The 13,013-nt window shown below is 40.3% G+C and overlaps 1 protein-coding gene across 4 annotated transcripts in view; it reads right to left on the reverse strand.

The window, feature by feature from the left end:
• Nucleotides 1-13,013, reverse strand: part of NGLY1 (N-glycanase 1) — a 71,344-nt gene that overhangs the window by 37,244 nt on the left and 21,087 nt on the right. For all 4 annotated transcript variants that reach the window (XM_051818512.3, XM_051818511.3, XM_070072877.2 and 1 more), the window contains one exon: nt 7,456-7,621. In XM_051818512.3, the coding sequence (XP_051674472.3) occupies nt 7,456-7,621 (166 nt within the window). The remainder of the gene's footprint in view (nt 1-7,455; nt 7,622-13,013) is intronic.

Genomic DNA, 13,013 nt, shown 5'->3' on the forward strand with positions numbered 1-13,013 from the left:
CATGATTCTAACACAGAGTGTGTTCAGTAAGTGTCTAATAAACAGGCATTTATGTAAAGCACCATATTTGAAACAGTACTCTGAGGCTGGACAGAGCCTTTATGATCACATATGGTAAACATCCTTGTTTGACAGACACACACACACACACACACACACCCCTCCAATGTGTGCTTACAGGGAGCAGAAGCCTCAGGAGCCATAAGAACATCTAGGTGGTAATTTTAACAAACTGTTGGGGAGTCTAAGTCTGCGCGAACCAGCTCAGGAGTAAGAAATGCAGTCCTGGTAGACGTCTCCACATTTTTGTCATTTTGCTTCCAGGAATCCACCAGGTTCTCATGATGAAGAAGTAAGAGCTGTGAGGTACACCCACAGTGTCCTATACAATCAATACCAACTTGTCAAGGAAAGGGTTCACCACAGCCTTATCTAACCTGGCCTTCCCTTCTCACCTATGAGAAGAAAAGGGCTACGAAATGCTTGTGAAGGAGTCAGGTCCATGTGATAGAGCCCATGAGAACACCGAGATTCGATCAAAAGATTATGGAAACTTCTCCTGCCCCACACCTTCCCTTACATCACATCAACAGGGTTCCAGTATAACCACAGGGGATTACAACTCAAAGATGGACAAGATGCAGACTGCAAGGAGGAGTTCTTAGGAAACTCAAAAACTAGAGCACCAGAGGAAGATGACACCTAGAGCTACAGCAAACATTACACACGGCACAATTTCCAGCTAGACTGACAAATCTTACAAAAATCTGTTTCCCTCAGTTTCTATTATCTAATATATCATGTCCAGTTTCAACAAAAAATTCCAAGGTATGCTAAAAAGCAAGAAAAAGAATCAGTTCAAACATACAAAGCAAGCACCAGACTCACTTTCATGTAGTACAGAGTTTGGATTTACAGGGAATTTAAAATAATTATGATTAATATGTTAATATTAGAGGCTCTAACAGAATAAGCAGACAACTTATGAGAGACAGGTAACATAAGCAGAAAGATGGAAACTCTAACGACAAATTCTAAGGAAATGCTAGACATCGAAAACATTCTAACACAAATGAACAATGGCTTTGATGGGCTCCTCTGCAGACTGAACACATCCAAGGAAACAATCAGTGGGCCTGAAGATGGGTAAACAGAAGCTTTACAAACTGAAATGCAAAGACAAAAAGAACACAGCAGTCTAGGACTGTGGGAAAATTTAAAAATGGAACACAATCTAAGAACTGTGGCGAACTGAGCCACAGAGATAAATGTGATAAAATAAAAACTGAAGGGATGCAAGGATGGTTCAACAGATGTAACTCAATAACATAGCCATCAACAGAATGAAGGATAAAAATCATGTGATAGCAATAGATACAGAATAACATTTGATAAAAATCAACATCCATTCAAGATTAAAAACTGAAAAAATTAGGAACAGAAGGATCTTACCTCAACATAATAAAGGCTGTATATGATAAACCCACAGCCAACATCATACTGAAAACATTTCTTCTAAGAGATTCACTCTCATCACTCTTGTTCAATATTGTACTGGAAATCTTAGAAGAATAAGATAAAATGAAGAAAGAAAAGGCATACAACTAAAATAGGAGGAAGTCAAATTACCCTCATTTGTGGAAGGTATGATTCAATACACAGGAAAACCTTAACTTTCTACCAAAACAGTATCAGAATTGATCAGCAAATTTAGTAAATTGGCAAGAAACAAAATCAACATACAAAAGTTAGCAGCGTTTTTATCCAGAAATAACAAATTCACTATGTAAGAAATTATAAAAGCAGTTCCATTCACAATAGCTACAAAAAACCAAAAATGGCTAGGAATAAATTTAATCAAAGAGATGAAAGATCTCTACCATAAAAATAAAAAAACACCAATCAAAGAAACTGAAGACACACACAAAAAGTTTTTTCTAATCCCATGGATCAGCAGAATAATATTGTTAAACTGTCCATATTACCTAAAGAATGCAACACAACCCCCATCAAAATACCAATGATGTTCTTCACAGAACTAGAAAAAAATTTCTAAAATTCATATAGAATCACCAAGGACCCCAAATAGCCAAAGCAAAACTGAACAAAAAAAATAAAACTGGAGGCATCACAATACCTTTAGGACATACTGCAGAGCTACAGTAACCAAAGCAGCTTGGCATAAACAGAGACATACAGACCAATGGGCCAGAACAGAGACCCCAGAAATGAATCCACACACCCAGTCAAGTAGTTCTAAGAGGTACCAACTCTTTACACAGGACTGCCTCTTCAATAAATGGTGCTGGGAAAACTGGAGAGCCAAATGCAGAACAAAACTTGCCTTCCTCTGCAATTCTTACTCTGTACAAAATTCAACCCAAAATGGGTCACACACCTAAAATGTAAGACCTGAAACTATCAAACTACTAGACACTGGTATAGGCAATGTACTTTTTGGGTAAGACTGCAAAAGCACAGGCAACTAATCCCCAAAACAAGACAAAATAGGACAGATTAAGAAGTTTCTGCCTAGCAGAGAAAACAATCAACAGAATGAAGATTATAACAACAGAAAAGGAGAAAATCTGTGCAAACTATTTATCTGATAAAGGATTAACAGCCCTACTACACAAGGAATTAAAAAAGCTCAGTAACAACAACAAAAGAAAAATAATTTAAAAATGGGTAAATGATATGAATAGATACTTCTCAAAAGAATAAATACAAATGGCCACTATATTTATGAAAATATGCTCAGGGCTGGTGTTGTGGCACAATGAGTTAAACTGCTGACTGCAGCGATGCTGGCAGCCTGAGTGCTGCTTCAAGTCTTGGTTACACCACTTCTGATCCAGCTCCCTGCTTATACACCTGGGAAAGCAGTGAAGGATGACCCAAATCCCTGGGCCCCTGCACCCATCTGAAAGACCTGGATGGAGTTCTTGGCTCCTGGCTTCAGGCAGGTCTCAGACACTGGCAGTCTGGAGAGTGAACCAGTAGATGGAGGATCTCTGTCTCTGGCTCTCTAACTCTGCCTTTCAAATAAATACTTAAATTTTTTTTAAAAAAGAACATTATGTTCAACATCATTAGTGTTCATGAAGTACTAAGCAAAATCGCAATGAGATAGCATCTCACCCTAGGCAGAATGATTACCAAACAAAACTTTAAAAACAAAAAGAAAAAACAAGTGCTGGAGAAGAAATGGAGAAAAGGGAATCTTTATACACAGTTGGTGGGAATGCAGATCAGTACAGCCATTGTACTGATGGCTACATAGTACTTCCTACTATAGGAAGCAGCTACCCATTTTGTGTGTGTGTGTGTGTGTATTTATCTCTAAAGGAAAAAAAAAGTATTAGCCTCTCAGGGAGATACCTATCTATCCTATTTACAGAATGGAAATGAAAATCCCACTAACCAAGAATTCTGTATCTTACTGATACATACTATCCTTCCAAAGTGAGGGAGAAATAAATACCTCATTAGGTAAACAATTTCCCCTCCATAAGACCTGCCATGAAAGAAATATTGTAAGAAATTATCTGGGGAAAAGGCAGCTGATATAGGTCAGAAACCGAGATCTGCACAAGAAAACAAGAGCACCAGAGAAGAAATAAATGAAGGGAAAATAAATCTGGCTATTAAAATGCTTGCTTGTGGGGCCAGCACTGTGGTGTAGCAGGTGAAGCCGCTGCCTGCAGTGCTGGCATCCCATATGGGCGCCGATTAAAGACCTGGCTGCTCCACTTCTAATCCAGCTCTCTGCTCTGGCCTGGGAAAGCAGCAGAGGATGGCCCAAGTCCTTGGGATCCTGCACCCATGTGGGAGACTGGAAAGAAGCTCCTGGCTTCGTGCGGCCAATTGGGGAGAGAACCAGTGGGTGGAAGATCTTGCTCTCTGCCTCCTTTCACTGTGTAACTCTTTCAAATAAATAATTTTTTTTAAAAAAAAATTTCTTACTTGTATGAAAAATAACTTTAAATAAAAGAGCAATGTGTTAGGTGTTTATAATATATACATAAGTAAAATAAATGACAAGAGTGCCATCAAGGACAAGAGGGAAGACCTGGCACAGTTCTACTGAAAGCTACTTTCAAATGAAAGTACATGAACAAATATTGTTCTTGAAGGTGACTTCAGAATCCACTCTTAGGAAATAATTTCTCCATATTAAGAAAAAGTGAGCCAGTAGTCTCACTGTAGGATCATTGTGAATATGGTCTCTATCAGATTCATGGTACAATTTATTCAAATTCAGGTTAAAAAAAGTATTTAAAAAAAAAGTTCAAAAGATTTGACTAGCCATTTCTCCAAAAAAAGGATACCAATGACTAATATGCACATGAAAAGACTTTCAACATTCACTAACCACTAGGAAAATGCATGTCAATCAAACTTGCAAAACACAACCTCAACCCCATTAACATGGCTATTATATAAAAAAATAACAAAACAGAAAATACAAGCATACTTCAAAAAGTTTGTGTAAAATGGAATTAAATGTAAGTATATTTTGGTACAGAAAAGTTTGCAATCCATGCATAAAAGGGGGAATCAAAAAGTTCATTGCCCTGTCTAAATACTGACAAAGTTTATGGACTCAAAAGGCTTCCATAGCCTTGGCAGCTCATGGCAAGAGCCTCAGGTGATCACTGACATCATAAAGAAGAGTGTCAATTGTTAAATCAACAATAGGAGTCACTGTTCACTTACTCCCCATGTAAGACCTCTGTTCTTAATGAGTTGTGCTATGAGAATTAACTGTAAAACTTGTTTTCAAACAGTACTTGATACTTCATGTGTGTATGTGTGTGAGAGTGCATTGAAATCTTTACTTATTAGAGTTGGTTTTCTGTATATAAAGTTAATTAAAAACTAATCTTGGCCGGTGCCTCGGCTCAGTAGGCTAATCCTCCGCCTTGTGGCGCTGGCACACCGGGTTCTAGTCCCGGTCGGGGCACCGGATTCTGTCCCGGTTGCCCCTCTTCCAGACCAGCTCTCTGCTGTGGCCCGGGAGTGCAGTGGAGGTTGGCCCAAGTGCTTGGGCCCTGCACCCCATGGGAGACCAGGAGAAGCACCTGGCTCCTGCCTTTGGATCAGCGCAGCGCGCTGGCCACAACACACTGGCCATAGTGGCCACTTGGGGGGTGAACCAACGGAAAAAGGAAGACTTTTCTCTCTGTCTCTCTCTCTCTCTAACTCTGCCTGTCAAAAAAAAAAAAAAAAAAAAAAAAAGTAAAAACGAATCTTAATCAAGAATGGGATGAGAGAGGGGATAGGAGGTGGGACGGGAGTAGGGGTGGGAGGGTAGGTTTGGGAGGAAGAACTTCTATATCACTAAAGCTGTATCTATGAAATTTGTATTCATTAAATAAAAACTTTCTTAAAAAAAAGTTCATGAAAAATATTATGAAAAAACTCATGGATTTCAAGGTTTTAGGACTGGTGCCATGGCTTTGCAGGTTAAGCTTCCGCCTGCAGTGTTGACATCCAGTATGGGTGCTGGTTCAAGTCCCAGCTGATGTGCCTGGGAAGGTAGCAGAGGCCCTGCACCCACCTGGGAGACCCAGAAGAAGCTCCTGGCACCTGGCTTTGGACCTGCCCAGCTTGAGCTGTTGTGGCCATTTGGAGGGTGAACCAGAGGAAGGAAGATATTCTTTCTCTCTCTCTCTCCTGCTCTCTCTGTATCTCTGCCTTTCAAATAAATAAATCAATCTATAAAAAAAGAAAGCTTCTGCAGCAAGAGACTAATCACTTTTACCACGAACACACTAATTACCACAAAGATGTTGGTGAGTGGGCTGGGTAAAGCCACTGCCTGCAATGCCATTATCCCATTTGGATGGCAGTTAAGTCTTGGCTGCTCTACTTCTGACCCAACTACATGCTGATGGCCTGAGAACAGCAGTGGAAGATGGCCCAAGCACTGGCCACCTCTACCCATGTGGGACACCCAGATGAAGCTCCTGGCTTGGGCCCAGCCGTGCCCTAGTCATTACATCATCTGGGGAGTGAACCAGTGGATGGAAGATCTTCCTCTCTCTGTAACTTTGACTTTCAGATCAATCAATCTTAAAAAACAATGTTGGTCAGGATATGAAGAATTGAACTCCTTGTGCACTGTTGGTGGGAATGTAAAATAGGACAGTTGCTATGAAAAACACTATGGAGGTTCTTCACAAACAGAAAAAAAAAAAGAGAATTGCCATAAAATCCAGCAACATACTCAAAATAACTGAAATAAGAATCTCAGATTTTTTATACCAACATTCACAGAGCCATTATTCACAACAGCTACAATATGGAGGCAACCTAAGCATCCACTGACAAATGGACAACCACAATGTGGTATACATATAAAATGAAATACTATTCAGCCTTAAAAAGAAAGGATATTTTGTAGTATGTTACAGCACGAATGAACCTTATAAGCCAACCACACACATACACAAATACTGTTTGGGTCTGCTTACATGAAATACGTAGAGTAGTCAAAACTGAAGAGACAAATAATAGTATGGTGGTTGCCAGAGGCTGAAGGGAGGATGGGGAGTTGTTGTTTAATGGGTACAGAGTTCTCAGTTTTATAAAACAAAACAAAACAAATTATGGATCTAGATAGACGCACAACATTGTGAATACATTTATAAATACTGAAATGTACACTTAAAAATTACAAAGATGATAAATCTTATGTTAAGTGTATGAGGATATTTCAAAGTATGCGGAAAATGGATTAAAATAGAAGACTTTTGTTTCCAAAGAATTTTGAGGTTTATGCAATTTTGTCATAATACTCATTTTTCATGAACTTTCTGAAGATCCTTCACACCCTTGGATTTAAAAATTTTTGTGGGGCAGTGTTGTAACGCAATAAGCTGCCACTTGTTCACTGGCACTCCATCTCACAGTGCCAGCTGAGTCTTGCTGCTCTGCTTTTTGATCCATCTTCTGCTAATGCACTTAGAAAAGCAGCAGAGGATGTCCTGGGTGTCTGGGGCCCTGCCACCCATGTGGCAGATCCAGACAAGAGTTTCAGATTCCAGGCTTTAGCCTGGCCCATCCCCAGTTGTTCTGAAAATTTGGGAAATTAACCAGCAGACAGAAGATCTCTTTCTCTGTCTCTCCCTCTGTCATTTTGCCTTTCAAAAAATATATAATTTAAGAAAAATTGTGCACCAAAATAAACTTAGCTTTGCATTCCATTTCCACTACCTTTTGAAGGAACTGCATATTTTACAATTAAAAAAACTGAAAAATTGAAAAAAAATTTAACATATATCCACGAAATACAATGTAACAGAATTAAACTATTATTGGATTTTTGCAAAATGCCAATGGAAATGGATTAGATGTCTACAATGTACACAGCTAAAGACATTAGGTCAGTATATATGTTTCTTTAGCAATGATGTATATTTAGCCATAAATCATTATGCAAAGCCCTACCTTTATCCAATTTTCTAGCTTGAGATAACTTTTCTTGTGATTTTCTTTTTAATTCTTGGACTGGAATACAAGCCAGCGCTTTCTCCTGGAGAGCAAGATTTTCATAGAGTAGCACATGCTCAATGTTAGACTGAAGAATTTTTAGAATAGCTGAATCAGCAGTAACCTGATAGAGAAAAAAAATGAAATTAGAGTTTCACTAAGTGCTAAAAAATCACATTTAACAAAGCACTGTGGGTCTATGAGTTCACAAATAATGAGAACATATAGATTCATGGAATTATGATAATTATACCCAAAAGCTTTACAATATTAATATTAGGAGACAGTCTTGCCCATTTCAGAGTTTAAGAGATGTTTATTTTTCCCACCGTATATTTTGTTGCGGATTTTTTTTACCTTTAGATATTACTTTTTTTTTTTACCTTTACACATTTATTTTGCTTTGCCCAGATAATTACTATATGGTGGTTAGCTTTCATAGGAGGTAAGAACAACCCACTGACTTCATATGCCAACTGCCTTTTATTAGATGTATGTCTAATAAAAAAAAGTGGACATTACTCTTTTAAGTCACAGATGATGATGTTCACCCCTCTTTTTATCCAAAGAGGACAGGGATAAAGTAGGAGGAAATACTTGTATGTATGTATGTATGTATGTATTTTTTAAAGATTTATTTTATTTGAAAAGCAGAGTTACAGAGAGAGAGATCTTCCATCTACTGGTTCACTCCTGAAATGGCCGCAATGGCAGGAGCTGGGCTGATCTGAGCCAGGAGTCAGGAGCTATTTCCAGGTATCCCATGTGGGTACAGGGGCCCAGGAATTTGGGTCATCGGCTGATGCTTTCTCAGGTGCATCAGCAGGGAGCTGGATCAGAAGTGGAGCAACTGGGACTCGAACAGGTACCCATATGGGATGCCGGCCTGCAGGCAGCACATCCTAGGCATCTGATAAAACTGTCCTTAATAGTTGTTCCTTTTTGCTAAACTCCTTTTCATTATCTTAGAAATACTGAAGTTATTCTTAAAGTGCTGTATTTTTGGGTCAAATTTAACTTAAAATCCTGAGACATAGATACATTCACATAGTTGCTCTCATAATTTTCATTGTTGCTGAAGTTTATTTTTGCTTCTTTGTTTTGAGGATGTATTTAAACAGGGATTATTCTTGACTGAAATCTTGGATTAAGACAGTGCTCTGAGTAATGCATCTGACAGCTTTTTCTACTTCAAAATACTGTAATACACAGCATCAGCAAAAGTAGCATGCCTTTAAGGGATCAAGAATTTCAAGAAATTCCTAAAAGAGAAGGCAGGTATGAACGGACTAAAGGAAAACCAAGGCAATGTGCCCTACCAAGAGGGTGGTAATAAGTTTCTAAATTCTAAAATTACTCCAAGTTAGGGAGACGGCCTGGTCTCTGCAGAGGAACAGATAGCAATCTTGGCTTTAGCCCCCTTGTCACTCAATCAACAAAGAAGTCTGCTTTTGTGCAGTGGAGGGGCATGCAAAGACTCCCAACGGCAAAGAGTGACCAAGCCCAGACCAGTTGCTTCTGGCATATTCAACCATGCAGCATGTCCTGCCAGTCTCCACAGCTGCTCGAAGCAAATGGAGTATTCACAGTAAAGCTAGCAGGAACTCTCAAGAGCATATGGAGCTAAAACAACCCTGACTGTTGAGGAGATGCATTAAAATCAATACCAGAACTAATCTTGTAGCAATGGCAGCAAGCACAGAAAACTGAAAAAAAGTTTACCTTCAGAGATTTGAGAGTATACTGTACAGAGGCGCCAATAAACCTGTAAAGTGGCATTGCTACGTTGAAAAATGTTTTTAATACACCTAACTTACCAAATATCATAGCTTAGCAACACAGCACAATACAGAGAACTAGTTGTTTACCCTCGTAACCTTGATGTCACTGTCCAGTATCCCTACAGAGGATCATATCACATAGAGCTAGCCTGGGAAAAAATTCAAATCCCAATTATCAGGGCTAGTGTCGTGTGCAGTAGGTTCATTCTCTATCTGTGGCGCCGGCATCCCATATGGGCACCAGTTCGAGTCCCGACTGCCCTTCTGCCAATCTAGCTCTCTGCTCTGGCCTGGGAAAGTAGTAGAAGATGGCCCAGGTGCTTGGGCCCCTGCACCCACATGGGAGACCTGGAAGAATCTCCTGGCTCCTGGCTTCAGATCAGCGCAGCTCCGGCCATTGTGGCTACCTGGGGAGTGAACCAACGGAAGGAAGACCTCTCTCTCTGTCTCTCCTTCTGTCTGTAACTCTACCTCTCAAATAAATAAAAATCTTAAAAAAAAAGCCTATTATCTCACACCATCATAAAGTAGAAAAAATTATAAGTCAAACTCTTGTAAGTTGGAGACTATCTGTATTTAGACAAAGACTTAAATATGGATCTTAGATGTAGAAAGTTAAACACTGAAATAAAGAAAGCATAGATGGTGTCGAACAGCAGAATAAACAGAGCTAAATGATCATCAGCCAGTTAGGAGATTAAGAAAGCTATCTTCTGAGAATGAGGCACAAAAAGACACTGAAGATAAATGCAACAACTCTCCAGCCCAGTTCACAGGAATGCCAGAAATAGAAACAATGGAAGAAGGCGACTCATACAGAAATGACAGACATGAGAAGAAACTGAAATAAACTTCTGAAAGCTTAAGATCCAGGATAAATGGAAAATAGAACAAAAACTAAGCACATAATGGTGACTTTTTCAACAAATATTTTTAGTTATTTATTTATTTAACAGATAGAGTTAGACAGTAAGAGTGAGACAGAGAGAAGGGTCTTCTTCCGTTGGTTCACCCCCAAAATGGCCGCTACAGCCAGCACTGCGTTGATCCAAAGCCAGAAGCCAGGAGCTTCTTCCTAGTCTCCCATGCGGGTGCAGGGCCCAAGCACTTGGGGCATCCTCCACTGCCTTCCCGGGCCACAGCAGAGAGCTGGACTGGAAGAGGAGCAACCAGGACTAGAACCCACTGCCCATATAGGATGCTGGCGCTGCAGGCGGAGGATTAACCAAATGAGCCACGGTGCCGGACTCTATAAAGATTTTTATTTATTTTACTTGAAAGTCACAGTTACACACAGAGAGAAGGAGAGGCAGAGAGAGAGGAGAAATAGAGAGAGATCTTCCACCCATTGGTTCACTCCCCAGATGGCTGCAACGGCCTGAGCTGTGCCGATCCAAAGCCAGGAGCCAGGAGCTTCCTCTAGGTTTCCCACGTGGGTGCAGGGATCCAAGGACTTGGACCATCTTGCATTGCTTCCCCAGGCCATAGCAGAGAGCTAGATTGGAAGTGGAGTGGCCAGGTCTCGAACTGGCACCCACATGGGATGCCGGTGCTACAGGCAGCGGCTCTACTTGCTACGCCACAGCGCTGGCTCCAATAGTGACATTTTTAACAGCAAGGCTAAAAACAAAATCCTAATCTTTAAGCAGAAAGGTTATGTGCAAAGAATACATAATTTTATGTCAGACAGCTAACTGGAAACAATGAAGCACAAGTTTTTAAATTTCTTAGGGGAAATTATTTGGAACCTAAAATTCATATCCAGCCAAATCAGTCATATAGGAGGGCAAAATAAATACATTTTCTAACATAATAATCTGAAAAAATGTTACTTTCAAGTCCTATCTAAAAGAATTGTTAGAAAAGTTAGCAAAAACATAATATAGCCTAAATAAATAAAGATACCCAGGAACAGGAACTGCAATAAAATAAACAGAAGAGAATCAAGAAAAATAAAACAAAAGAATCAACTGGCAAAATTTGAGTTGTTTTGGTATAAATAATCACAAGTCGCAAGTAAAATCTCAGGCACTTCCTAAGGAAGGTAGCAAAGGGAGAAAAAAAATAAGTTCCTCTCTAAGATGTTGGTAAAAAAACTATAAAATTAAATAACTCTCTTAAAAACTTAAGGCCAGTAATTAGAAGTCTAAAAAGATGATGGTTAAGTCCCTAATCCTTAGTGGGGTAATAATGGAAGAAAACTTGATCTAAACACAAGCAGGAAAATTGGTAACAAAATGTGTCAGAAATAAGTTCAAACATAGTATCAACCACAATAAATATGAATAGGTTAAAGGTGCATATTGAAAGCAGAAACTGACTGACCAAAAAAATTAATAACCCATTACCAAGATCCCGAGGGGGAGGGGAAACAGGGAAGTGGTGGGTGGGTGACCATTGCCCAGAGAGACAGGAAGCTCCAGGGACAGGGAGACGGGGACGCCTGGCTCTCAGGGCCGGGTTGGGTAGGAGACTGTGCTGGGACCTGGGCACATGGCTGACTGACAGCCTCCACCCTTTTCCCCTGGCTTTCCCCTTTAGGTTAGGCAGCCACAGAGCCGCTTCCGGCCAGGCTGTGCGGCACGAGTGCAGCGTGGGTGCTCCTGGTCCGGGAAGAGGACACTATGGGCCACTGCTCCACTCAGCTGGTGCTCAGCATCCTGTCCCACGTGCTCTTTGCCGTGTTCAGTGTCTGTAACCTGGGCCACCAAAAGTGGCTAGAGACATCTGTCTGTGTTTGGCTGCAAATCTCTCCTACAATCCACATCCTCCAGGCTGTCACCAGGGTAACGAGGTCCCTGAAGGAATAAAATCCCAGCATAACCACTCAGAAAACAAAAAACCAAAACCAAAAACCACTACCAAATACTTTAAAGTCAGGTGTGCTGTATTAAGCACTTGTGATGGGAGGCCGGCTCTGTGGCATAGTGGGCAAAGCCACCGCCTGTAGTGCCAGCACCCCATGTGTGTGCTGGTTTGAGACTCAGCTGCTCCACTTCTGATCCAGCTCTCTGCTATGGCCTGGGAAAGCAGCAGAGGATGGCCAAAGCCTGAACTCTTGCGCCCCTGCACCCTCATGGGAGACTGGGAAGAAGCTCCTGGCTCCTGGCTTTGGGTTGGCACAGCTCTGTCTATTGCTGCCAACTGGGGAGTGAACCAGCGGATGGAAGATTTGTCTCTGACTCTGTCTCTGTCTCTGTCTCTCTGCCTCTCCTTCTCTCTCTGTTTAACTTTGATTTTCAAACAAATAAATAGATCTTAAAAAACAACAACAACAACAAAAACTGGTGATATACGGTACACAGGCCAGACATGATCACTCTATGGTCTGTAGGGAAAGGTAATAAACACATACTGACAGAAACACTAAAAAGATTCAACAACTATTTGTGAATGTGTTTTCTGGAAAAAATAATGGAAATGAAAATAGAAAATGACATTAACATTATAAATCAAGCAGTTTATGGATATAGAAACAAACTAATAGTGATATAACTATGTTCACTTACTCAAATATTTACTGATCCTTTATTTGCTAGGTAATGGGGATACAACAGTCAAACAACTTGTTCTTAAGTATAAGAGTTAAAAAATAAATATAAAGGATAAAATAAGACTCTACAATAGGGCTTCTGAACCTAGGCTGCCCTGAAGAAATGACATTTGTGTTGAAATATAAAGGAGAAGCAGCTAGCAAAAAAAGAAAAGGGGGTCGGGGGGGGGGGGGGAGAGACC

The sequence above is a fragment of the Oryctolagus cuniculus genome, chromosome 4 (assembly GCF_051225735.1).
Source record: "Oryctolagus cuniculus isolate XC-2025 breed Fujian yellow rabbit chromosome 4, ASM5122573v1, whole genome shotgun sequence".
Classification (NCBI taxonomy): domain Eukaryota; kingdom Metazoa; phylum Chordata; class Mammalia; order Lagomorpha; family Leporidae; genus Oryctolagus; species Oryctolagus cuniculus.